This window comes from Enhydra lutris, unplaced genomic scaffold (genome assembly GCF_002288905.1).
Source record: "Enhydra lutris kenyoni isolate GAN:26980312 unplaced genomic scaffold, ASM228890v2 scaffoldscaffold11, whole genome shotgun sequence".
Lineage (NCBI taxonomy): Eukaryota > Metazoa > Chordata > Mammalia > Carnivora > Mustelidae > Enhydra > Enhydra lutris.
In genome coordinates, this window is record NW_019154095.1 from 37,568,149 (window position 1) to 37,593,580 (window position 25,432).

The 25,432-nt window shown below is 40.7% G+C and overlaps 1 protein-coding gene across 1 annotated transcript in view; it reads right to left on the minus strand.

Moving 5' to 3' along the window:
* LOC111144606 (zinc finger matrin-type 4) overlaps positions 1 to 25,432 on the minus strand; it is a 369,394-nt gene that overhangs the window by 230,447 nt on the left and 113,515 nt on the right. Inside the window, exon 3 of the mRNA XM_022498988.1 lies at positions 11,997 to 12,086. Coding sequence (XP_022354696.1) covers positions 11,997 to 12,086 — 90 coding nt within the window. The remainder of the gene's footprint in view (positions 1 to 11,996; positions 12,087 to 25,432) is intronic.

A 25,432-nucleotide genomic window follows, 5' to 3' on the forward strand; every position in this document is an offset into this window, starting at 1 on the left:
GCAATGCATCAAAGGCTGTTTGTGGAAAATGCCCAAGAGTCAGATGACCTCTAGTTTTGTGTGTTTCTTTCCTCTCTGAACCTTCCTGATCTCATTTACAAAATGGGCACCATAATGCTCACATGATAAAATTCTCTGAAAATTATGTAAGACCACGTACATGGAGCTCCCTGTATCATCTGTGATAGAGGGCAAGGGCACGAGACACTGGATCCAAGCCCAAAAAAGACATTTTAATTCAAATTAGTAGAACTCAGTGCATCATCCCTATTTTTCAATGTGTTTTCTCAAGGCTTTCTGGTGTTTATCAGGGCACATTCATCATTGTCTCAGCATTACCTGCACCAAATCCAGGTCACATAAAGTTATAAATGTATCTTGTATTCTAATGGCACAACCCATGGCTGCTTCTAGGGCAAGAAGAAAAAAATATATATTCCTAAAAGAACACATTGACCTAAACAAAGCCAAACAGTCACAAACCAGAATGTAGTGAAGGAAACAGACTTCTTTGTTCTGCAAGAATAATATTCTGAGCATGAGGAATGCCCAGAGGTTACTAAGGAGAAACAGAATGGGCACATGGGGTCGCCTAATGGGAAGACAGCAGGCATGATTTATGACATAGCCTTAAGAGAGTAAAGACTCACTGTGCTGTGTAGGACAAAAGGAAGAAGGGAGGCAAGATCTTCTCACACCCCTCCCCATAGCCAGGGAAGAGTTGGAGATAAATGGACCCAGACACATAGGGCAGACATTTGATTAAAAGTGAGTGGTAAAATTTTTTCAGGAAAGAGCTGGGATTTAAGAGAAGAACAGAATTCTGTTTTGTGAGCTTCTAGGATATGAACCAAGAAAATCCATCAGGGAAAAAAACTGAGATAGGAAAGATCAATTGAGATGCAGATACCTGAAAAGAGGAAACAGCAGACAGGGAAGCGAGCCAAAGAACCCGGTTCCCACATGCTAGTGAGCCATCAGGCTGCGTCTAGGGGCTCCCACACTCCCCTGTTAGCCTCTTGGAAAGGAAAGGCAACATAGAGACTGACATCTCAGAGCTGAAGTTAGAGAAGTCTATGGTCCCCAGAATTCTTTTATTCTAACTACCCTCAACAAAACAAAACAAACAAAAAAATTGTGATTCATTTTTAAGAGCCCATTTGGTGTGCAAAGTGAAAGACCTGAAAGACACATGCTAAGGCATTTGACCTCTACTCCTCCATGTTTCACCACACCCAGTAAGTCTGATCCACCTGCTTGCCCTGGAGGCAACACCAAAACGTCCTCCAGAGAAGAACTTCCAGACTCTGTTTCCTTTTTTCTTAGGGCTGAAATAGGGTGGGAAGGTGGGAAGCATTAGCTGCACATTTGAATAGTCTTGATTTGTGGTGCACTAGGGTCAAGCTTCCAGGGCAGACAGGAGAAGACAAGCAACAGTTGGTCACAGTGCAGCCACTGAGAGGGCAGCTAATAAGTAAGCGGGGTGGTTACAGACAGGAGAGATGGAGCCAAAAGATGTGGGTGACCCCCAGAAGCACTTGCTGGAGAGACCAGCCTGGGCAGTGACAGCATAACCTCCTAAATCCTCCCCCTGCCCTTATATTTTGGGCACACAATGACCCACATGAGACCAAGAACCTGGTGGAGATCCTCAGAGAAACACTGTTCATGACTTCCAGATTTTCCTGAACAAACCCAATTTTACAAAATCTCCATTTAACAAGGCACTTTGATAGGGTTAAACTAAAATGTAATTTCATGGTAATACTCTGTAAGATTCCCCTTACATAGTTTTTATTAAAACTATTTTTAATCATAATTGTTTTGGAGAAAAATAGGATAATACCTTACTATGAAAATACAAACAATAATTTATGGAACACCTCTGTGGGAAGAGATAAAAAGATGAATAAGGTATGGTCCCTGCCCTCATAAAATCTAAAACTGTGAGTCTTATCATTTCTGCCTTTTGAGCTAAGGAGGAACAGAACAAACTCACTGGAAGTCACTGGATCTAGGTCCTAAAACCATATCTGAGTTATTCCAACTGTCTCAATAACCCCAGTCCTCCTACTAGAAGCACGTTATTTAACCACCAACGACTTTAGCATCTGTCTTTCTAGAAGCCTCCAAAGAACTCTCTGCTATCTTACTTCAGGATACCAGAGTTCCAATTCTCTCCTCTCCCCACCCCCTGCACTTGGTAACTGCTTTGAACTCATTCAGCACCCTGTCCCGACCTTGGACATCAGTGCACCTGTAGGGAACCTCTAGCCTGTGCCTCCGTGAGATCCAGCTCCTGGGATGGCACCTGGCTTGGCCTCACGCTCCAATAAAAAAGGAGAAAACCTTCACTGGAGGACAAAAGTCTACCAGACACTTCTCCCTTGCTGTCCCCTACCCTGCGGCTGGAGGCAAATTCACCTCTAGGCAACTTTAGTTCTGCTCAGCCGGGATCGGCATGGAACAGCATGGAGAAAGAGTTTTCCTCGAAATCCATCCTGATTCTCAGATCTTCCTGCTCTCTTTGCCCTTAGGGAAGAAAATTACCCTGCCTGTAAGAGGGACAGCAACCACCCAGGGCAAGTTCTGAACTGGAAGTTTTCAGAAACCTCCTTCTGTTTCAGATCCATTACCCAGTCGATCGATTTTTACAACTTATCCCTCAAATCCATGTATTTCTCATCGTTTGCTGCTGCCATCAGCCTCACCCACATCCGTACCCTCAGCGGCCTCCTGAAAGTCTGATGCTCAACCGTTCACCTCCACTCTTCTCTCCACTAATCCCTTCTCCGCATCTGAAGTCACTGCCTGCTTCCGTCTCTGAATACCAGCCACACTGGCTTTCATTTTCTATCTCAAGTGTGCCATGATTTCTTTGACTATAGAGGCCTTTGAACATGCTTCTCCCTCTGCCTGGCATTCTTCTGATTCCCCCACTCAACTTTCAGACACAGCTGAAGCATCAGTTGTTCAGGGAAAGCTTCTCTGATCCCAAAGACCTATGATTTCCCAGTCTATGCTTTTCCATTACTGTCCTTCATTTCTATATCTGTATGCTTTAAAAAAAAATGCCCATTTCTCCCACTATCCTATAAACTCTGTAAATTGCAACTGCATCTATTTCCTTCATCATGAAATTCTCAGCAATCAAAATAGTACCTGACTCTTAGTAGGAAGTCAGTATTTCTTAATAAATAAATAAATAAATAAATAAAGCCTGTACGGTAACACAGAGCTCCGGGTTCTAGTACCAAACAGTATTGTGTTTGAATTTGCCTGTATCATTCTCAAGGTCTGGGAGTTGAGAGAAGTATTTGACCTAAGCTTTAGACTTCACTCCTTTCTAAAAAAAAAAAAATTTTAGGGGCACCTGAGTGGCTCAGTGGGTTAAGCCTCTGCCTTTGGCCCGGGTCATGGTCTCAAGAGTCCTCAGATTGAGTCCCGCATCAGGCTCCCTGCTTAGTGGGGAGCCCACTTCCCACTCTCTCTCTGCCTGCCTCTCTGCCTACTTGTGATCTCTGTCAAAAAAATGAATAAAATCTTTAAAAAATAAATAAATAATAAAATAAATAAAAAATAATTTTAAAGATCTTTTTTTAATTTTTAAGTAATCTCTATACCCAACTCACAACCCCAAGATCAAGAGTCGCATGCTCTTCCAACTGAGCCTTCCAGGTGCCCCTTAACCCCTTTTTAAATAGAAGCACTAAAGATTCCTACTTGTATTTGTCAAGTTCAAATGACATTTCTAGTAAGTATTCAGCATAGAGCTTGACACATAAGGAGGGCTTAATTAATGACTAGCTAACAAGGGAATGATTCAAGGATATGTCAACAGTAGAATCAAAGACCCAAAGACCCACTATATTACTTCTGTTGTAGGGAAAAAAAAAAAATTCATAGCTGTCTTTTGATGCATCCTTCTCTTCTTCCCCTCTGGATCAGATTTTAGATCAAAGTAATAATTATGATATAAATGAGTTTCAGAACCACAGTCCCAAGCTAGAGGTCTAGTCTGGGGCCCAGAGAGAGTCATGGATAACAGAATGCCATGCTGCACATTCACATTAATGAGGAGTTCTGGGGTTTTTTTTTTTTTTTTTTTTTCATTTAAATTATTATCTGGTGTGTCTGTATAACAAAACTCTGATTCCTCTTTTGGGTACACTTTAGAGAGGAAATATTGGACTTTGCAGGACATACTCTTGATTTGTAGGGACAAGAATGTGTATTCTGAATCAGGATGATCTCAAAAACCCAGGAGTTCTGGCTTCCCCTGAGCTGGCTTTGCTGTGTAGAGGGCACGAGAAACCGACTCTCCCCATTGCTTCCCCAGTGCTGCCGGCTTCAAACAAATTCGTCTAACAGAACTCATTCCGACACGTCAAACTATCTGCATCAAGAGAACCTAAGCAAGACACCACGTGTCTATTCTCACTCAGAGGTTTGGAATGGTACTTCCCCCTGGTCAAAACCCTCAACTCGCCACGAGGAAACTAAAGCTCTAAAGGAACAAGGACAAGGCAGCTTTGAGAGTCTGGAATGATGGAAAGGGATCCTTCCTGAGAGGAGAGAGACACGCAACGAGAGGAGGGACAAAATTCCTCTTTCTTCACCAAAACGACCCGGCTTGCACAGGGAGCAGCAAGCATTTTCTGCAAAGGGCCAGAGGGGTAACATTTTAGGCTTGTGGGACATCAAGTCTATTGCAGCAACCCAGCTCGGCTGCTGCCCTGTGAATAGGGCTGTTAACATTGAACACGGCTGCGTTCCAAAAAGACTTGATCTGTGGACATGAAAATTTGAAGTTCATGTATTTTTCACACAGCAGTATACTCTTATTTTATTTATTTTTATATTATTTTTATTAACATATAATGCATTATTTGCCCCAGGGGTACAGGTCTATGAATCACCAGGTTTACACAATTCACAGCACTCACCATAGCACATACTTTCCCCAATGTCCATCACCCACCACCCTCTCCACAGCCTGCCTCCCCCCAGCAACCCTCAGTTTGTTTCGTGAGATTAAGAGTCTCTTATGGTTTGTCTCCCTCCCGATCCCATCTTATTTCATTTTTTAAGACAATTATCATATGATCTCCCTGATATGAGGAATTTGAGAGGCAGCAGGGGGGCTTGGGGGATAGGGAAGGAAAAAATATAGTCCTCTTTTAATCCCTCCCCACTCCCCCGACCCAAACACGTAAGGCTGTAAAAACCGTTCCTGGTTTGTGGACCTCACCAGAATAGGCAGTGGTCTGAGGCTGACAAGCAGTTATTTCTGACCCTTGTTTTATAAATCCACATGACCTCACCCGTACTGATGTCCTAACTGCCCTTCAGGTGTCCTACAGGAAAACAGCTGGCCTGCCCCTACTGGACTAGAGAGTTGTGTATTGCACGGTGGGGACGAAAGATGGCAACCAATAGACAGAAATGAAAAACCCGATGAAAGAACAGTCCACAGATACTTTACCATTTATCTTGCAGCTTCACGAAGAGGGAGGTTTTGTTTGAGCCCCTTAACGACTCTGAGAGGTAGGCCCGGCAGCGTTCAGAGGCCCTGATTACAACCACAGCAATTAAGGTTTAGAAAGTCCAAAACAAAGTTATAAAACTAATATATGCAGCCGAGCCAGGGACAAAATCCCCACTTCTAGCTCTAAATGCACAGCTGGAAGTCAAAGCACACAGCTCTCATTGGTAAATGCACCTCTTTTTGAGAAGTGCTCATGAACTGAGCTGCAGACCCCTGGAGAAAACCACATTTTGACAAAGTAAATGCTAATATTATGGATAATATACGTCTGAACCTCTCCCCAACATCCCACACTTCACTCTGGTCTCCACTGCTGCACTGAGTGAATTCTGTGCTCCTCCCACCCCACATTCACGTCCACCTTGAACAGGTGACACCGGAAAATAGGGTCTCTGCAGATGAATTAATTACAATGAGATCATACTGGATTGTTACAGTGGGCTCTAAATCCGGTGACAGTCGTCCTTACAGGAAGAGGAGAGAACACACAGAGACCCACACAAGGAAGAGACCGGGTGAAGACAGAAGCAGATTGGCGTGATGCAGCTATGAGCTGAGGAATGCCAAGCACTGGCAGCAGCCACCAGCAGCGAGGAGAGAAGCATGGAACGGATTTTCAATCAGAGCCTCCAGAGGGAGGCCCTGCCTACACCGTGATTCAGACTTGTAGCCTCTAGAACTGTGAGAAAATAAATTTCTGTTGTTTTTAGCCACCCAGTCTGTGCGACTTTGTTACAGCAATCCTGGGAATCTGACACAGCCGCCCACTGGCATTTACGCTCTAGAAATACCTTTGAATTTGGTTTTCCTGAAGACATTACTCATGTTGACTCCACACTCAGAAGAACCTTTTGCGGGGCGCCTGGGTGGCTCAGTGGGTTAGTAAGTATCTGCCTTCAGCTCAGGTCATGATCTCAGGGTCCTGGGATCGAGCCCTATGTGGGACTCCTGCTCAGAGGGGACGTGCTTCTCCCTCTCCCTCTGTCTCTCTCCCTGCTTGTGCTCTCTCACTCTCTCTCAAATAAATAAATAAAATCTTAAAAAAAAAAAAAAGAGCGCTTTGCTGCCCTTATTCACTGGACTCACCCCCACGTATCCCTCAAGAATCAGTTCAGTCCGCTTTCTCCAGGCAATTCTGTCCAGCCCCATTCTACCAGAAGAGGTTGGGGACCCATTGAAGTATGCCAGACGTTGCTCCAGGAGATGTCTGTGGTCACACCTGTGCAGCTATCACACTGTATTAGAAGACATGACTGCACACTGGACACTGCCCCCCAAACAGATCCTGATATCTGTTGGGGAAGGATCCGTGTCCTTTCTCTCTACATGCGTCGTACTTATTAGCTGCTTGCTACCTATCTCCAGAAGTGACATGGGGAGCTTGTTTGCAGTACCAGAGGAGTTTTCTTTGGTTTTCTTTTATATTTCCCCAGCCTTGTCTCTGCCACTTATCGGTGTTGTAACCAGAGCCGAGGGACTTAATTTCTCTCTTTCAGTTTGCTTTTCTGTAAAGTGGGGATAATGATAGTTCCTACCCTACACAGGAGTGAGGATTAAATGTGTTAATGTATGTAAAGCATTTAGAATGGAAGTGGGAAGTGCGTGCTAACCACCAGCTATTATTACTTTGCCCCAGAACAGCAGTGCTCTCTGGCTATGGACCCAGCAATGGCTTCAACACCTAAATATAAGATATAATTTCAAGATATGGGGGAGAAGCATAGGAATAGAACTTAGGGAAGCAAGGAGAGTCTCAATCTCAGGCCTGACCAGTTTGGGCAAGTCATGGTAGTGCCTAGGGCCTTATTTTCACTTTTGGCACAAGATGGAGAAACCCAGGATTTTAGGGACGCATAAAAGTGATCCTGGAGGTTCTCCAGCTCTGCTGAATGTTGCAGACCTATAGGAAATCATACAAGTATTTAAAAGTGATAAGCTTGAACACACTAACCAAATGTCAAGTTTCTCCATTTAGAAGGAATTCTATTAACTCCATGTCAAAACACTATTTACTTAATACCGACTGGTGATTTTTGCTGGCAATTACTTATCCTTACAGAATAAAAACAAAACTAAATCATCTTTTTACTTAAAAATGTTGTTCCATAAGTAGACATTTCTTTTTTCCCAAAGCAGGTGAGAAGATACTAAAAAGTAACTTGAAAACCTGAGACTTTCAATGAACTAGATGTTCTCTAAAGTCCTTTTTGGCTCTAATGCTCACAAGATTACAGAAAATTTCTCTAAGGCAATCAACTATAACAATTTATTTCACATTTAATTTTATTCTGTGGCCTCAGGAGGAAAATGCCTCACTCTAAAGTTTCAGGGGTAAAAAACAAAACAAAACAAAACAAAATATAGAATATCCAGATGAGTATTCTAAACAGTAAAGCATATTAAGGGAGGAATTTAAAAAGCTGGGAATGTCAGAATAGGAGGCAGAAATGAATTTTATGTTTTTGAGAAACAATAAGAAAGTCAAATCACCTGGAGCAGAAATGACAATAGACCTTGGGAATAGTAATAGGCACTTCTGTTCATCTGGTTGTAAATTTGGAGTTACTATGTATTCCCAGAAGGCTAAGAAGTGGGAAGGAAGGGACAGCTGCCGTTACTTATCAGCCCTATCAGTTTTAGGAATCAGTGTGGGCCCAGGTTCATGCATAGTCTGGGCATGGAAACTCAGCAACAAGTTTTCTGTTTTCAGAAGTCACTCAATTTTGGGGTATTCAGGGCAGCCATGAAACTGTTCTCAGTAAGGTAAGACTGGGATACAAACCCATCATAGCCCCTGGAAACAGAGAAGTGGGAAGGATGGGCAAGAATGGAGAGGCATGTGGAACAGAGAGTTACGTTCTTCTAAGAACACAGGGTATTGGTGGAGAGGGAAGCGATGATGACAACTCCTGGGAGAAGGACCTTTGAAAACAGAGTCCTGAATAAAGGAGCTATCTAATTTGGGCCTTATGAGAAAACTGTGCATTAGATGTCCTTTTTATCCCCATTTTTATCCCCATTTTGCAACCCCATGAAAATAAAGACCAACTGAATGAGAAAAAAGAAAGGCTATTTATTAGAGCTTCCCATAGCCAGGATGTTAGCCTCCATCACGTGCCTTTGGAGAAGACTCACAGGCAAGACAGGTGGGAAAGGTATGTAACGGTATAAAGGGGCAGCCTCAGGTGTGCCCTGATTGGAGGCTGTTCCTGTGTGGAAGTTGTAAATAGGCAAACTACAAGTGTGTATCCTTATGTGATTGCTTTGTGGTGCCTATTTGGCTTTCTCTGGTTGGTTCCAAGGTGGAAGCAGGGACAAAAGTTAGGAAAGCTATCAGGTATTCATCATGTCCAGACTATTTGGGGCCTATTGTTTCAGGGGTTATTGTTTGGCTTCCTGGATTGTTACTAGAGATAGTGGTCTGACTTCCTCTAGGTTTAACTTAGGCAGGCTTCCTGGGCTGGTTACTATACATTGGTTGGTTTGGTTTCCAAGGCTGGTTGCTATAGGTTGTGGGTCAAAGTTCTAATTTTATTTATTTATTTTTAACTTTTTTTTGTTGTTGTTACAGTTGAAACCCAATGTTACTTTAGTTTTAAGTGTATAAAAGTTCTCTTTCTCTCTTTATATATGGGCTGGCCATTGTCTATTTGTATATTGTCTTCCAATCCTTGGGTATAAGTCTGTAAAAAAGAAAGTTGGCCAAATAATTACCAATATTAACTGTCACAACCATAGTGAGGGACTGGAGTGGCTTCCATGCTGTATCTGGTATGTCAAAATGCCTAAGACAAATGACATATTCACCTATGAAATGTATACACACCCTAATAAAAGCATCAAATATCTCTTTCAAAAAGTAAATTCATTATGGGGGCACCTGGGTGGCTCAGTCAGTCAGGTGTCCAACTCTTGACTTCAGCTCAGGTCATGATCTCAGGATCATGACATTGAGCCCCATGTCGGGCTCTGGTTTTAACACAGAGTCTGCTTGACTCTGTCTCCCTCTCTAAATAAATAAACAAAATCTTAAAAAAAAATTTTTTTTTAAGTAAAGTTCACTATGCTTCTTTTCCTGCTTACTGATTTGTCCTTATGTTATGACTATGAAAAGCTATAGAAATGATTTAAGAAATAAATCATTGGTAGATCCAAGTTTTCAAAGATACACAGATTCCAAGATACACCAGAAGCAAAAGTTCTCAAAGGGCTCATTGGTAAAGGATCTTTGCAAATACTTCTTGCTTTGAAAATCCAAACATCTTCCCCTCCATAAACTGTCCCCAACACTACTTGCAGAACCAGAACATGAGTGGAGTAAATCATGGATCTGACCAGATCCATGTCCCCAAGTAACACTAGTGTGAGTCCCAGTGCCCCCATCTGTCTGCCCAGTCAAGCCCTCCCTAGGAGCTCTGACATAAATAAGTACAATACTCACGACTAGAACTTGACTAGATAGAAAATGATCCGTGTTCAAAGAGCTAACTGTCAACTGTCTATGAACCCACACGAAATGGCTCCTGAATGAAGGGACACGAGCATCATCACGGGATGATTTCAGGGAAAAGGAACTAATTCTGTTCTCTCTGCTAAAAGATCCTGATGGAAAGCAGGGCTCTGCTATAGCTACAGGATTCTGAAATTACATGAAAGCTGGCTCAGGCCAACTTTGCTGGGGGTTAGTAAGTTCTTCTGATCGGAATGTACCCAAGAATGCACCCGTCTGCTCCCTGGCTCCCAATTCCGCCAACTGGTATAATCCATTCAAGCCCAAAGACCCCTAGCTCAAATACCAATTCTCAGAAACACCATCCCTGACTCGTCCTGGCATGGATCAACTTGCCCTTTGTCTCCATGGAGCTTTGTGCAGAATGTTAAATAAACACCTACATTGTGGGATTACAGCAATTTTTTTATACAATGTTTATGTCCCTCACTCAACTCTGAGTTTCTTTAAGGCAAGTTTGTGCCTTATTCATCTTTTTTTTCCTCAGTATTTAGCATGTAAGTGTGCACCTCACAAAATCCAGTAAGGAAAGTGTGATTATGATAGCCTCATTGAGGACACAGGTTCCAAGAGATCAATTATTTGCCTAAGGTCATAAGGCTAAGCGCTAACAAGAACTAGTCTCTGTCCCATTTCTTAGCAGTTTAAAAAGTTTTCATGACATCTTTTGCCTCTAATAAGCTCTAAATGCTGCCTCACCAAAGCAGTCAAGACAACTTCACAATGTTCCGGATTAGTCTGGGTATGAACAGCTCGTTTCGTGATGTAAGATATGTGCTTGAATTCATTAACACCAGCCCTGATGCTCACTACCTGTGGTCATAAGCAGTCCTCTTGTTCTCTCTTTTTCTCCTGTGAAGAATACACAAGCTCATTTCTTGTCAAGTTTCTTCAGTGTTCATGTATTAATTTTTTTTAAGATATTATTTATTTATTTGACAGACAGAGAGATCACAAGTAGGCAGAGGCAGGAGAGAGAGAGGAGGAAGCAGGCTCCCCGCTGAGCAGAGCGCCCGATGTGGGGCTCAATTCCAGGACCCTGAGATCATGACCCGAGCCGAAGGCAGAGGCTTTAACCCACTGAGCCACCCAGGTGCCCCACATGTATTAATTTTTAATAAGAAAGGAAGATCGGTATCTAGCTGGCAGCTGAAGGAGAAAGGGATCACAAGCACAAGCGAGAGCGTAGGGTATAAATTCCATGCCTGCAGCCTCGTCCGGAACTCAAAGGACAAGTGCTTTCTGTTTAATCTGCAGTGTTTAGCACAGAAGACCTCTGCAATGGATGGGTATGAATATTCCACTCGTTAGGAAAAGAAACCCCTGCTGAGAGGAAGGAATATTTATTTTATCAGTCCCTGCATTGGCCCAGCTGAAGTAAACCCTTCGTTCTAACTTTACATCCTCAAAGCAACCTCCTAATTGTCATTTTCTTCCCAAGTGAATGTTCCCTCGGGGAGAGGGGCACTGATCAAAAACCCTGAATATTTTTATTTGCAAGATATGCACAGTCTGTATTATAAATGAATAAACTGGCATTCAGTTTTATACACCAAAGGAAAAATAAAATATGTAAACAGCAAAGTGTCTCGTAGTTCTGACAGGATTTCTCCTTAAGCCATCTTTCCTACTCTTTTTCTTGTGACGGCTCCTACCTCCCCTCCCCCAGCTGCTCTCCGTCCCCTCTGGATGGTCTTTCTCCACTCTACTCTGGCACAGAATCATCACGAAGTCCCCCAACACCATACTGGAACATTTGGGCAGGGAAAAGGAAAAAGCCTTACTAATGTGTAATATTTTCTGTTGTATTTAATAAGAACTATTTCTGCTCCCTTAGCTCTCCTGCTAAGGTAGACGTGACTTTACTTCCTAGACCTACACAGTTCTCAGCAAACTGAACAGATCATCTGAGGGTATCAGAGGGTGCCAGATACTCACATTTTCTGACCGGAGCCTCTTGGCTGGACACCCACCATCCCTGGGGTGAAGCATGTAATACAGTCGGACTTTGCTTGCATGTTTTCGACTCTGGGAAGGAAAAGCAGAAGCAGATACTATGAAAGAGAAGGCATTTTAAATCCTCAGACACATAGCCTGTGACTGTATATGCAAAGTAGTAAAGTTTCATTAAAAACACTTCCACATGCTCCTGAGAATTATGCAGGGTGAAGATTCAGATAGGTTAAGCGACTTGCCCAAAGTTACAAAGCCAACATAATTTCAGAATTAGAAAAGACGGTGAAAGAAGAAAGTTAAAAGCACTGGGATGTTTAAGCCTGGAGTGAATCACATATTTAATTATCCTCAAAATAAGAACAGGTCAGAGAGAGAATAGTGCAAGGATGGGCTGTGATGGAAGGCCAGGTCCCCGGCCTTGTCTCGAACTCCCTCTGTCCTGCCCTAAGGAGCTGGGGACAGACAATGCCCCCTGGGAGTCGGCAAGCATAGTATCTCCAACAGAAGTCTCTTTGTCTGGTTCTCCCATTTTGGAGCCTCATTAATAAGCTATTAAAAAAGATTTTCCAGATCAGACATCATGGGCAAAAAAGGATATCAAATGCAAGTCTGAGGATTGATCAGAGCCCAAACTGCGTGCAAGTAGGCAGAGCAGGTCAACCATAAAGCCCCATCAGCCACAGGGTTAGCAGGACCCTGGGTTTCTACCTGTACTGACGTGTCCAGGCCCAGCATGGAGAAACTGATCACATCCTAGTTCCATCTTCCCTCCACTCCTTTGCTCCACTGAGAGCCCTCCTGAACTCCCCCCAACCCTTTAAAGAACCATGAGAGACTGTGGGCTCTGAGAAACAAACTGAGGGTTTTGGAGGGGCGGGGGGTGGGGGATGAGTGAGCCTGGTGGTGGGTATTAAGGAGGGCAGGGATTGCATGGAGCACTGGGTGTGGTGCATAAACAATGAATCTTGGAACACTGAAAAAAATAAAATTAAATTTAAAAAAAGAAAAAAAGAAAGAACGCTACAGTTCTAATTTCCAAGCTGCTACCTGAGGGATGGCCGAGTGACAAGAGCACAAATAGTTCCAAGTTCAGAAGCCAGGCACGGCTCTGAGGCTCTCTGGCTGGGTGATATTGAGCAAGTCAGTCTAATTTGTTTATAGCTAAAATGAGTCTCATCTTCTCTGCGTACAAAATGAACATAATATTTATTAGGGTTTTGCTGGGAGAATCAAATGAGGCAGTGCATGTGAAAAACTGCAATCCACATAATGCTTAACTTAACGTGTCTCACCAGCGTGGGCACCAATCCTGAACTCTGAATCTACAGTGCTAGGATGTGAATTCTCCTTGAATCCATCGCTACCTAATTCTGATCCCCGAATCCTCCCTTTGTTCAGGACTGAATTCCTCCTTCTCCAGGCCTTGGTTCAATTTTGTCTTTACTTACAGTCAGGGACCAGCCAATCTCATGCATGATGGCTTGCCTTCACAGATTAGCCACAAAGGCAAAGCAAGCAGGCAGAGCAGAGAACGTTTCAGAGAATGCACAGCAAATTGCAACTTGTTTACAGGACAGGATATGATGTAAATCCCTCAGCCTGGTTTTCCTTCTTTATCACTTTTTTCATTCCTTTATTGTGCTTCTAAAAACATGGTTCTAACAGACACGAAAAAACGTTCATCGTCACTAGCCATCAGGAGGATTCAAATCAAAACCACATTGAGATACCACCTTACACCAGTTAGAATGGCCAAAATTAGCAAGACAGGAAACAACATGTGTTGGAGAGGATGTGGAGAAAGAGGAACCCTCTTACACTGTTGGTGGGAATGCAAGTTGGTGCAGCCACTTTGGAGAACAGTGTGGAGATTCCTTAAGAAATTAAAAATAGAGCTTCCCTATGACCCTGCAATTGCACTACTGGGTATTTACCCCAAAGATACAGATGTAGTGAAAAGAAGGGCCATCTGTACCCCAATGTTCATAGCAGCAATGGCCACGTTCGCCAAACTGTGGAAAGAACCAAGATGCCCTTCAATGGACGAATGGATAAGGAAGATGTGGTCCCTATATACAATGGAGTGTTGTGCCTCCATCAGGAAGGGTGAATACCCAACTTTTGTATCAACATGGACGGGACTGGAGGAGACTATGTTGAGTGAAATAAGTCAAGCAGAGAGAGTCAATTATCATATTGTTTCATTTATTTGTGGAGCATAAGGAATAACACAGAGGACATGGGGAGATGGAGAGGAGAAGTGAATTGGGGGAAACTGGAGGGGGAGACAAACCATGAAAGACTGTGGACTCTGAGAAACAAACTAAGGGCTTTGGAGGGGAGCGGGCTGGGGGGATGGGTGAGCCTGGTGATGGGTATTAAGGAGGGCACGGATTGCACAGAGCACTGGGTGTAGTGCATAAACAATGAATTCTGGAACACTGAAAAGAAATTTTTTTAAAAAAGGAAAAAATTTTTAAAAAGTAAAAAAAAAAAACAGTCATTGAACACTTTCAAGGCCTTTAAATGGGTTTAAAAGTGCTAATGGAACATGAAAGATATTACAGATGCATAAAAGTACTGAAGTGTGATTTTGAAATATATTTGTAGCCATTTCTAGGTTGCACTGTAAGTTGTAATCAAGGGTTACCTGGAGTCTCGTTTGCCCGTGAGATTGGCAGGATGAGAAATAGAGACCTGTGTGGACTTGTGCCAGATCATTTCAACAGCACTGTTCAGCTTCTGCATGCTTTTGAGAATGATGCAGTGCAGACTAGTGACGGTTTTTTGCAGAGAATTATGTTGATGACTAAAATTTATATACATTTTCTAGTTTTGTTTTGTTTTGTTTGTTTTTTTGGAGGAAGGGGCAGTGGGAAAGTTAAGAATATGCCTACAGTCAAAAAAAGAAAAAAGAACATTTAAAAACCTGCAAAATGCTGAATATGGTCCCAGAGGCTGGGCTGGGGAAAAGCACAACAGACCAGTACTTAGCGAAAAGACAAAGTGATACCAGCATGAGCTCAAATGTGGCTGAAGTGGGCTTTCCATGTTGCATTTGTCACCCTAGAAGAATGGATCTCAGTACCTAACACCATCAATCTGCTCAAAGCCCTGGATTCCCAGAGAACAAAATCATTGAAAAATTCCAAAAACTGGAAATCTTATAATGCATCCTGTTTTGTGGTTGGATTTCTTCTCTTTGCTAAAATATTCCATTTCTTTCAAAAAGACTCTTTCAGGCAAAGGCAGAGTTCACTGGGTTATTTAACTGCAGTTGGACAAAACTGGTAAAAAAAACCATTAGATGAACAGAAAAGGGAAGTATATGGTAAGCTCTGCCGTGAAGCCATCAGTGATGAGAGATATTGGAATCGAAGTCTTATTAGCAATCTTGCTCATTTTTCTCCTTCAGCTCTCCCAGCCTCCAGTTTTGATGGAAGAAGGACTGACGGCCCTCCAAGTTCTGCCTTTGCCCCTGTGTACGGGTGAAGAAAAACAGAGCTTCGGAAAATCCCACCTCATTCTGGAATGATGGTGGAGGCATTCTGGTTCATCATTTAGCTGTTTTCCTATTGCCTCTGTCCTCCTGGTCCTTTTCCCAGACTGCCGGGGCTGGACCCAGTGCCACACAAGCGCACCCTGACTTAGGGCAGGAAGTAAAAACCCAGAAGACAGTCCACTTCTCAGTAATGGGAGTGTGGAGTCATTCCCTTCCAGTTAGACTGACTGAAACCCCAAAAGCCACTCCCAAACGATGTCAATTGACAAGGATAAAGAGATTGCTAGCCGATGGCTCCCAGGCACCCTAAACTCGCCTGCCTCAGCCCTGGGGTCTTCAACACCTGGGTGCGGCTCATCTAGTGAGTCCTCTCCTTCCTTCCTGGCATTCTCACCTCTTCCTCAAAGCGGGACACACTGAGTCGCCCTCAGCATCTTCCTCCAACAGGCTCCTCTCAACTCCTTACCTACCAGAAATTGCTTGAACTTTGGCCTGGTAACCTCACTCCTTCGAACTGATTCCAGAAACAAACAAACAAACAGAAACTTTCCCACAAAAAAGTTAGACTTAGATTTGAGTGAAGATGTTCATTGCAGCATGACGAACTAGGAACAGCAAATTGGGGAGACAATTACATGTTGGACAAGAGGCTGTATGTTCAGTGGGAAATTGAAGAAGTGCTTTCTACCTAATGCATGCTGGATGGAAAATGCTAAAACAAAAACTGTTCGCATACTGTGATTAAGATTATATAAATATCTGTAAGTATATCAATAAGAAGTGGAAAGGAAAAAGAAAAGCATGATTTATTAAGGAAGAGAAAGTATGGATGATTTTCTTTATTTCTACAACAAATTTTCCCTTACCATAAAAGTAATAACTTCACAATGCTCAAGCCATTGTAATTGCAATGTAATTCCATTGTACATCTACTTTCTACTCATAATGATAGTAATTAGTAAACAGCACACTGATCTGAAATGCTTTTATACTCATAAGTTCATATACTGATATAGTCGACCACATTTCCATCTACCCTTGCTAATTTCTTATCAACATTCAAAATGCATTGCATTTTTTTCACTGTGATACTTGGTGACTAGATAAGCCTACTTAACCCAAGAGCAATACATATTAACTTAACTTTTAAAACTTTGTTTTGGTACATACAAAGGCCACGGTAAACATGTGTCCTCTTTACAATGTGGTCATTCCATTTCCTATATATAAACGAAGATTATGGGCACAGTGGACAAATGCTGTCTAGAAACGAAACTGGAAGAAAAACCACTTCTGAGATGTATTTATGTCATCCAAATAAATACGAACAACAAAAACAAATCCTTATGATTTGTTAATACCTAAAATATGCACTTCTTTTAAGAGTTTAAAAAGACAAATTACCAACTAAAGCAAATATAAGGAGTAAAAACTACCTTACATGTTAAGTGTATATATTACAGAGTTTCGGGGAAGAAAAGAGTCATTTCTTCAAGGGAAAAGCCATGAAAAAGAAATCTCTCTCGCTTCCACCAAAAGTCAGTCCCTGGCTCTCGCATTAATATTTGCATTTTAAGCAAAAGTCATTACTTTCATTCAAACCACATGAACTTTAAGCTTTCCAGATAGGCCAGAAATTACCAAGTCTTCCATTTTAATTAAAGCCTTTGCCCCTGATGTTGGGCATTGTGCAGGGGGCAGACCTATCTGCAGATTAGTTTCTTTGGCTCAAACAATCTCCTGGCACTCAAAGAAATCATCTAAAGTGGAAATTCAGGCCAGCCTTCTTTTTGGGGGGATAAAGAACAAGACAAACCTCTATTTCAGATGTATTGTGTGAAAGAAGGGGGTGGACCACATCGAAATAGAATGGCTTTGTGCTTCACCTAAATAACCATCTTCCATTATCACATACCCTTACAAAATTCACAACTCAAATTTGCTTCCAACAGGGCTACTGGTTTTGGGTCTCATAAAATGTGAAGATAACAAAGCAACTTAGTATTTGCATAATGCTCCAAACAAAACCTCTGTGACATTTACCATCACATTTTATCCTCAAGTCACAGTTGTGAGGCTGGCAGGAGAGGTGTTATTTCAAATAAGCTTTAAGATCCATTCCTGATTTTTTAGTTAAGTCTTCACCGTTTTATTTCATCTTAGGTATCTAATTATACCTCTTCCAGAAACCAGCTAAAATAAGCCAAAGACTATAAGAAAAAGGGAAAACCTGAAACAGACTGATAATTACAGAACAGTCATTCTCATATGCTACCGATTTTGAGCTGTTTCTACTCATTCTAGGGCGAGGAAGAGCCGATTAAAGGAAGGACAACAAATACCAAGGGTCTAACTCCCCAGCTGCCTGAGAACGATGGGCAGATGTGACGTGGGGACTCCAGCTCTCAGGAAGAAGGCGGCACCCTGGCACAGCCCCGTGTAACACTCCCAGGTTGAGGGCCTCAGGGCTGAGCCCTGGAAAAGCCAGAGTACAACTTCACTAGGAAGTCCAGGTTAACAAAGAGAAAACCACAAGTGTCGGAGATTTCCTCTGATAACTGGGACTCTTTCCCAGAGTGATGCATCTCTCCTTATTAACACAGGGAGGAGGCTGGATACAGAAACTCCCTTTACTTGGGGTGGAAGATGGGCTCAGAAGAGAAAGACCCCGAGTGAGGAAGAAATAAATGTCCTCTGCTGGAACTGTCCAAGGACCCAGGTTCCAGGCCTCCTACATAAACTACTGAAGTGGTCCTACAAATGGATCAGATCAGAAGATCCTGCAAAATTTCAGGTGTACCAGAAAGGATCAAAGGCCCATCCTCACACACTAGGGACAAGTAGCAGGCCTTCATAACCTCTCTTCTCCCAACAATCAGTGGCACCCAGGAAAAACTTCTGTAATGGAAAAGAAGCCTTCAGAAAACTCTCAAGGAAAAGAAATAAAGCAATTACTTGTAAAAATATTTCCTACAATAAATGGAAGTACATTTTAAATGTACATACTTCATTCATTTAATTCAAGAAAATATGGACTGAGAGTAAAAGCTAAAAGATGAGATAGCACAGCTGACGGCAATAAAGATGCACGGCCTGAGTTAATAAAAAAGGACATTAAAAATATCATGGTTTCATTTTGAAGGTCTTTCATACCAGTACAAGAGCAGAATCAATACTGCAGATCAGTGTGGAAGTCAACACAGAGACAATTCCTAGAATGCAGAGGGAAAGGATAAAGAAGTGGGAAAAAATGAGTCGCCTGGGTGGCTCAGTGGGTTAAGCCTCTGCCTTCAGCTCAGGTCATGATCTCAGGGTCCTGGGATCCAGCCCACCATCGGCTCCCTGCTCAGCAGGAAGCCTGCTTCTCCCTCCCCCTCTCCCCCTGCTTCTGTTCCCTCTCTCACTGTGTCTCTATCAAATAAATAAAATCTTTTTAAAAAATAGGTATTATTCAGATTATTATTATTATTATTCAGATTAAAAAATCTGAAATACATATAAGAGGCAAATCATAAAGCAGGAAAAATATTTGCAATATGTAAAATGAAATGGTTTAATACCTAAGAAACAGTACTTTAACAAATTCACTAACAAATATTAAAACAGGAATAAGATATAAACAGGAATTTCAGAAAAGCAAGTAACTAAACGACATATAACAAGTTCTCCAAATTCTACCTTATAGTTCTTAAACCAAAAAAATACCTGCTTTGCCACAAGTGGACAAATATTTACAAAATAGACATACCTATATTGGTGAAGATACAGGAAAATGAAGATTCTGGTACATAGTTGCTAGGCATGTAAATTGATAAAAGCGTCCAGGATGGAAATTTTGCAATATATATTCAAAACAGAAAAAATTGCTCAATCCAACAATTCTACTTCTATGAATTGATTTAAGGAAGGAGAAACATGTGTTGCTATTTATTTATAACAGTGAAATTGAGAAAATAAATTAAGTATTCTAAGTGAGAGGGATAAATATTATATCTGTATGATAGATTACCAAAACTGCTATCAAGTATATTAATAATACTAATGAAATTTTTTAAATCTATGAAATAATATAAAGAAAAAAGTCATATTCAAACAAGAATATAAATAATGCCAAATTTTTTGAACAAATTTATATTTATCTGTATCGTATATGTGCACAGAGACATAGAAAAAATCTAGGGAGAAACATACCAAAGGGTTAACATTGCCTATCATGAATCATAGGTGATCTCAATTTTTCTTATGTATGCTTTTAATTTTTTTCTGTCACCATACAACACTAACACAATACCACTGACTCTTCCCCTATGCTATACCTTTTATCTGCATGACTTACTCATACCATACCTAGAAGCTTGTACGTCCTACTCCTCTTCACCAATTTTGCTCATCAGTCCCCTTCTGCTCTGGCAACCATCAATTTCTTCTCTGTAATTATGGGTCTGTTTCTGCTTTTTGTTTTTTAATTTATTTTGTTTTTTACATTCTACATATAAATGAAATCATATGGTATTTGTTTTTCTCTGATTTATTTCACTTAGTATGATACCCTTTAGCTCCATCCATGTTGTTGCAAATGGCAAGATATCATCCCTTTTTGTGGCTGAGTACTAACTATTCCATTACACACACACACACACACACACACACACACTCATGCATACAACATCTTCCTTTTTTATTTACCTATAATTAACATAAAAGGTTATATTAGTTTCGGGTATACAATATAATCTCAGTACTCACAAAGATAAAGGTGATCCTAATCCTCTTTATCTATTTATCTATTATATAGTGTGTGTGTTTGTGTGTGTGTGTGTGTGTGTGTGTGTGTGTATGCCACATCTTTTTTATCCATTCATCTACTGCAATAAATAGGGGTGCATGTAACTTTTCAACTTAGTGTTTTCATTTTCTTTGGATAAATAAATACCCAGTAGTGGAATTACTGCATCATATGATAATCTTATTTTTTAAATTTTTTGAGGAACCTCCATACTATTTTCCACAATGGCTGCACCAATTTGAATTCCCAGTAGTGCATGATGGTTCCTTTTTTTCCATATCCTTGCCAACATTTATTATTTCTGGTCTTTTTTATTCCAGTCATTCTGACAGGCATAAAATAATACATCACTGTGGTTTTAATTTGCACTTCCCTGAGGATTAGTGATTTTGAGCATTTTTTCATTTGTCTGCAATCTGTATGTTTTCTTTGGGAAACTGTCGATTCATGACCTCTACTCATTTTTTAATCGGATTATTTGTGTTTTTTGGTGTTGACTTGTAGAACTTCATTGTATATTTTGGATATTAACTCCTCATTGAATATAACATTTGCAAATATCTTCTTCCATTCAGCAGGTTGTCTTTTGGTCCTGTTGATGGTTTCCCTTGCTGTGCAAAAGTTTTCTATTTTGGTGTAGTCCAAATAGTTTAATTTTGCTTTTGTATCCCTTGGCAGAGAAAACATATCTAGAAGAATGTTTCTATGACCAATGTCAAATAAATTACAGCCTATGTTTTCTTCTAGGAGTTTATGGTTTTAGGTCTCACATTTAGGTCTTTAATCCATTTTGAGTTTACTGTGTATGTTATAAGAAGTGGTCCAGTTTCTTTCTTTCGCATGTAGCTGTCCAGTTTTCTCAACATGATTTGTTGAAGAGACTTTCTCCCATTGCATATTCTTGCCTCCTTTATCGTAGATGAATTGACCATAAACACATGGGTTGATTTCTGGACTCCATCCTGTTGTATTGATCTATTTGATCTAAATGTCTGCTTTTGTGCCAGTACCATACTCTTATGATAACTATAGCTTTGTAGTATATCTTGACATCTGGGATTGTGTAACTCCAGTTTTGCTCTTCTTTTTCAATATTGCTCTGGCTATTTAGGGTCTTTTATAGTTTCATACAAATTTTAGGATTACTTGTTGTAGTTCTATGAAACATATTGTTGGCATTTTGATAGAAATTGCATTAAATCTGTAGGTTGCTTTAGGTGATATGGACATTTTAACAATATCAGTTCTTTGAATCCCTGAGCATAGAGTATCTTTCCATTTTTTGTGTTATTTTCAATTTGTTTCACCCACATTTTATAGTTTTTAAAATACAGATCATTCACTCCCTTGATTAAGTTTACTCCTAGGTATATTATTATTTGTGGTGCTATTGGGAATGGGATTATTATCTTAAATTCTGTTTCAGCAATTTCATTATTTTTCCATTTCTTTGTGTCTTCTTCAATTTCTTTAATGAATACTTCATAGTTTTGTCTCTTTGGTTAGGTTTATTCCTAGGTATCTTATGATTTGGGGTGTAATTGTAATTGGGATCAACTCCTTAATTTCTCTTTCTTCTGTCTTATTGTTGGTGTATAGAAATGCAACTGATTTCTGTGCAATGATTTTATATCCTGACACTTTACTGAATTCCTGGATGAGTTCTAGCAGTCTTGGGGTGGAGACTTTTGGGTTTTCCACATGAAGTATCATATCATCTGCATGGAGTGAGAATCTGACTTCTTCTTTGCTGATTCAGATGCTTTTTTTATTTCTTTTTATTTCTTTTTGTTGTTTGATTGCTGAGGCTAGGACTTTTAGTCCTATGTTGAATAGCAGTGGTGATACTGGATATCCCTGCCATGTTCCTGACCTTAGGGGAAAAGCTCTCAGATTCTCCCCACTGAGAATGATATTCGCTGTGGGATTTCACAGATGGCTTTTATGATATTGAGGTATGAGCTCTCTATCCCTACACTGTGGAGAGTTTTGATCAAGAAAGGATGCTATACTTTGTCAAATGCTTTTTCTGTATCTATTTAGAGTATCACATGGTTCTTGTTCTTTCTTTTATTAATGTGTTGTATCATATTGATTAATTTGCAGATGTTGAATCAACCTTGCAGCCCAGGAATAAAACCCACGTGGTCGTGGTGAATAATCCTTTTAATGTACTGTTTGATCCTGTTGGCTACTATTTTGGTTACAATTTTGCATCCATGTTCATCAGGGATATTGGTCTGTAATTCTATTTTTTGATGGAGTCTTTGTCTGGTCTTGGAATCAAGGTATGCTGGCCTCAAAAAATGAGTTTGGATGTTTTCCTTCCATTCCTAGCTTTTGGAACAGTTTCAGGCGAAAAAGTATTAATTCTTCAGTGTTTGGTAGCATTCCCCTGGGAAACCATCTGGCCCTGGACTCTTGTTTTTCAGGAGATTTTTGATTACTGCTTCAATTTCCCTACTGGTTATGGGTCTATTCATGCTTTCTATTTCTTCCTATTTCAGTTTATACATCCCTAGGAATGCATCCATTTCTTCCAGATTGTCTAATTTGCTTGTATATAGTTGCTCATAATATGTTCTTATAATTGTATGTATTTCTTTGGTATTGGTTGTGATCTGTTCTCTTTCATTCATAATTTTCTCAATTTGGGTCCATTCTCTTTTCCTTTTGATAAGTCTGGTCAGGAGTTTATCAATCTTACTGATGCTTTCAAAGAGCCAGTTCCCAGTTTTGTTGATCTGTTCTCATATTCTTTTGGTTTCTATTTCATTTATTTCAGCTCTGATCTTTATTATTTCTCTTCTAATGCTGGTTTAGGCTTTGTTGTTCTTTCTCCAACTCCTCTAGGTGTAGGGTTATGTTGTGTATTTGAGACCTTTCTTGTTCCTTCAGAAAGTCTTGTATTGCTATATAATTTCCTCTCAGGACCACTGTGTCCCAAAGATTTTGAACAATAGTGTTTTCATTTTCATTTGTTTCCATGAATTTTTAAAATTCTTCTTTAATTTCCTGGTTGACCCATTCATTCTTTAGCAGGATGATCCTTAGCCTCCATGTATTTGAGTTCTTTCTAACCTTCTGCTTGTGATTGAGTTCCAGTTTTAAAGCATTGTAGTCTGAAAATATGCAGAGAATGATCCCAATCTTTTGGTACTGGTTGAGACCTGATTTGTAACCCAGGATGTGATCTATTCTGGAGAATGTTCCATGTGCACTAGAGAAGAATGTATATTCTATTGCTTTGGAATGGAATGTTCTGAATATATCTGTGATGTCCATCTGGTCCAGTGTCATTTAAAGCCTTTATTTCCTTGTTGATCTTTTCTTGGATGATCTGTCCATTTCAGTGAGGGGCGTGTTAAAGTCCCCCACTGTTATTGTATTATTGTCAATGTGTTTTTTTATTTCACTATTAATTGACTTACATAACTGGCTGCTCCCATGTTAGGGGCATAGATATTTAAAATAGTTAGATCTTCTTGTTGGACAGACCCTTTAAATATGATATAGTGTCCTTCCTCATCTTTTATTATAGTCTGGTTAAAAATGTAATTTGTCTGATATAAGGATTGCCACCCCAGCTTCCTTTTGATGTCCATTAGCATGATAAATGGTTTTCCAGCCCCTCACTTTAAATCTGGAGGTGTCTTTGGGTCTAAAATTAGACTCTTGCAGACAGCATATTAATGGGTCTTATTTTTTTTTTTAAAGATTTTATTTATTTATTTGAGAGAGAGACAGTGAGAGAGAGCATGAGCAAGGAGAAGGTCAGAGGGAGAAGCAGACTCCCCATGGAGCTGGGAGCCCGATGCGGGACTTGATCCCGGGACTCCGGGATCATGACCTGAGCTGAAGGCAGTCGTCCAACCAACTGAGCCACCCAGGCGTCCCGGGTCTTATTTTTTTAATCCAGTCTGATACCCTGTGTCTTTCGATTGGGGCATTTAGCCCATTTACATTCAGGGTAACTGTTAAAAGACACAAATTTAGTGCCATTGCATTGTCTATAAGGTGACTGTTACTGTATATTGTGTCTGTTCCTTTCTGGTCTATGTTACTTGTAGGCTTTCTTCTTTGCTTAGAGGACCCCTTTCAATATTTCCTGTAGAGCTGTTGGTGTTTGCAAATTCTTTTAGTTTTTCTTTGTCCTGGAAGCTTTTTTATCTCTCCTTCTATTTTCAATGACAGCCTATGTGGATATAATTTTCTTGGCTGCATATTTTTCTCATTTGGTGCTCTGAATATATCATGCCAATCCTTTCTGGCCTTCCAGGTCTCTGTGGCTAGGTCTGCTACCAATCTAATATTTCTACCCTTGTACATTACAGACCTTGTGTCCTGAGCTGCTTTTGGAATTTCCTCTGTCTCTGAGACTTGTACGTTTTACTATTAAATGTTGGGGTTTTTACCTATTTTTATTGATTTTGAGGGAGGTTCTCTGTGCCTCCTGGATTTTGATGCTTGTTCTGTCCCTAAATTAGGGAAGTTGTCTGTTATAATTTGCTCCAATATGCTTTCTGCCCCTCTCTTCCTACTTCTGGGATCCCAATTATTCTTTTTTTTTTTTAATTGGCCATTTTATGATTTTTTTTTCTTTTCAGCATAACAGAATTCATTGTTTTTGCACCACACCCAGTGCTCCATGCAATATGTGCCCTCCATAACACCCACCACCTGGCTCCCCCAACCTCCCAACCCCCGCCACTTCAAAACCCTCAGATTGTTTTTCAGAGTCCACAGTCTCTCATGGTTCATCTCCCCTTCCAATTTCCCTCAACTCCCTTATCCTCACCATCTCCCTATGTCCTCCATGTTATTTTTATGCTCCACAAATAAGTGAAACCATATGATAATTGACTCTCTGTGCTTGACTTATTTCACTCAGCATAATCTCTTCCAGTCCCGTCCATGTGGATACAAAAGTTGGGTATTCATCCTTTCTGATGGAGGCATAATACTCCATAGTGTATATGGACCACATCTTCCTTATCCATTCGTCCATGGAAGGGCATCTTGGTTCTTTCCACAGTTTGGCAACCATGGCCATTGCTGCTATGAACATTGGGGTACAGATGGCCCTTCTTTTCACTACATCAGTATCTTTGGGGTAAATACCCAGGAGTG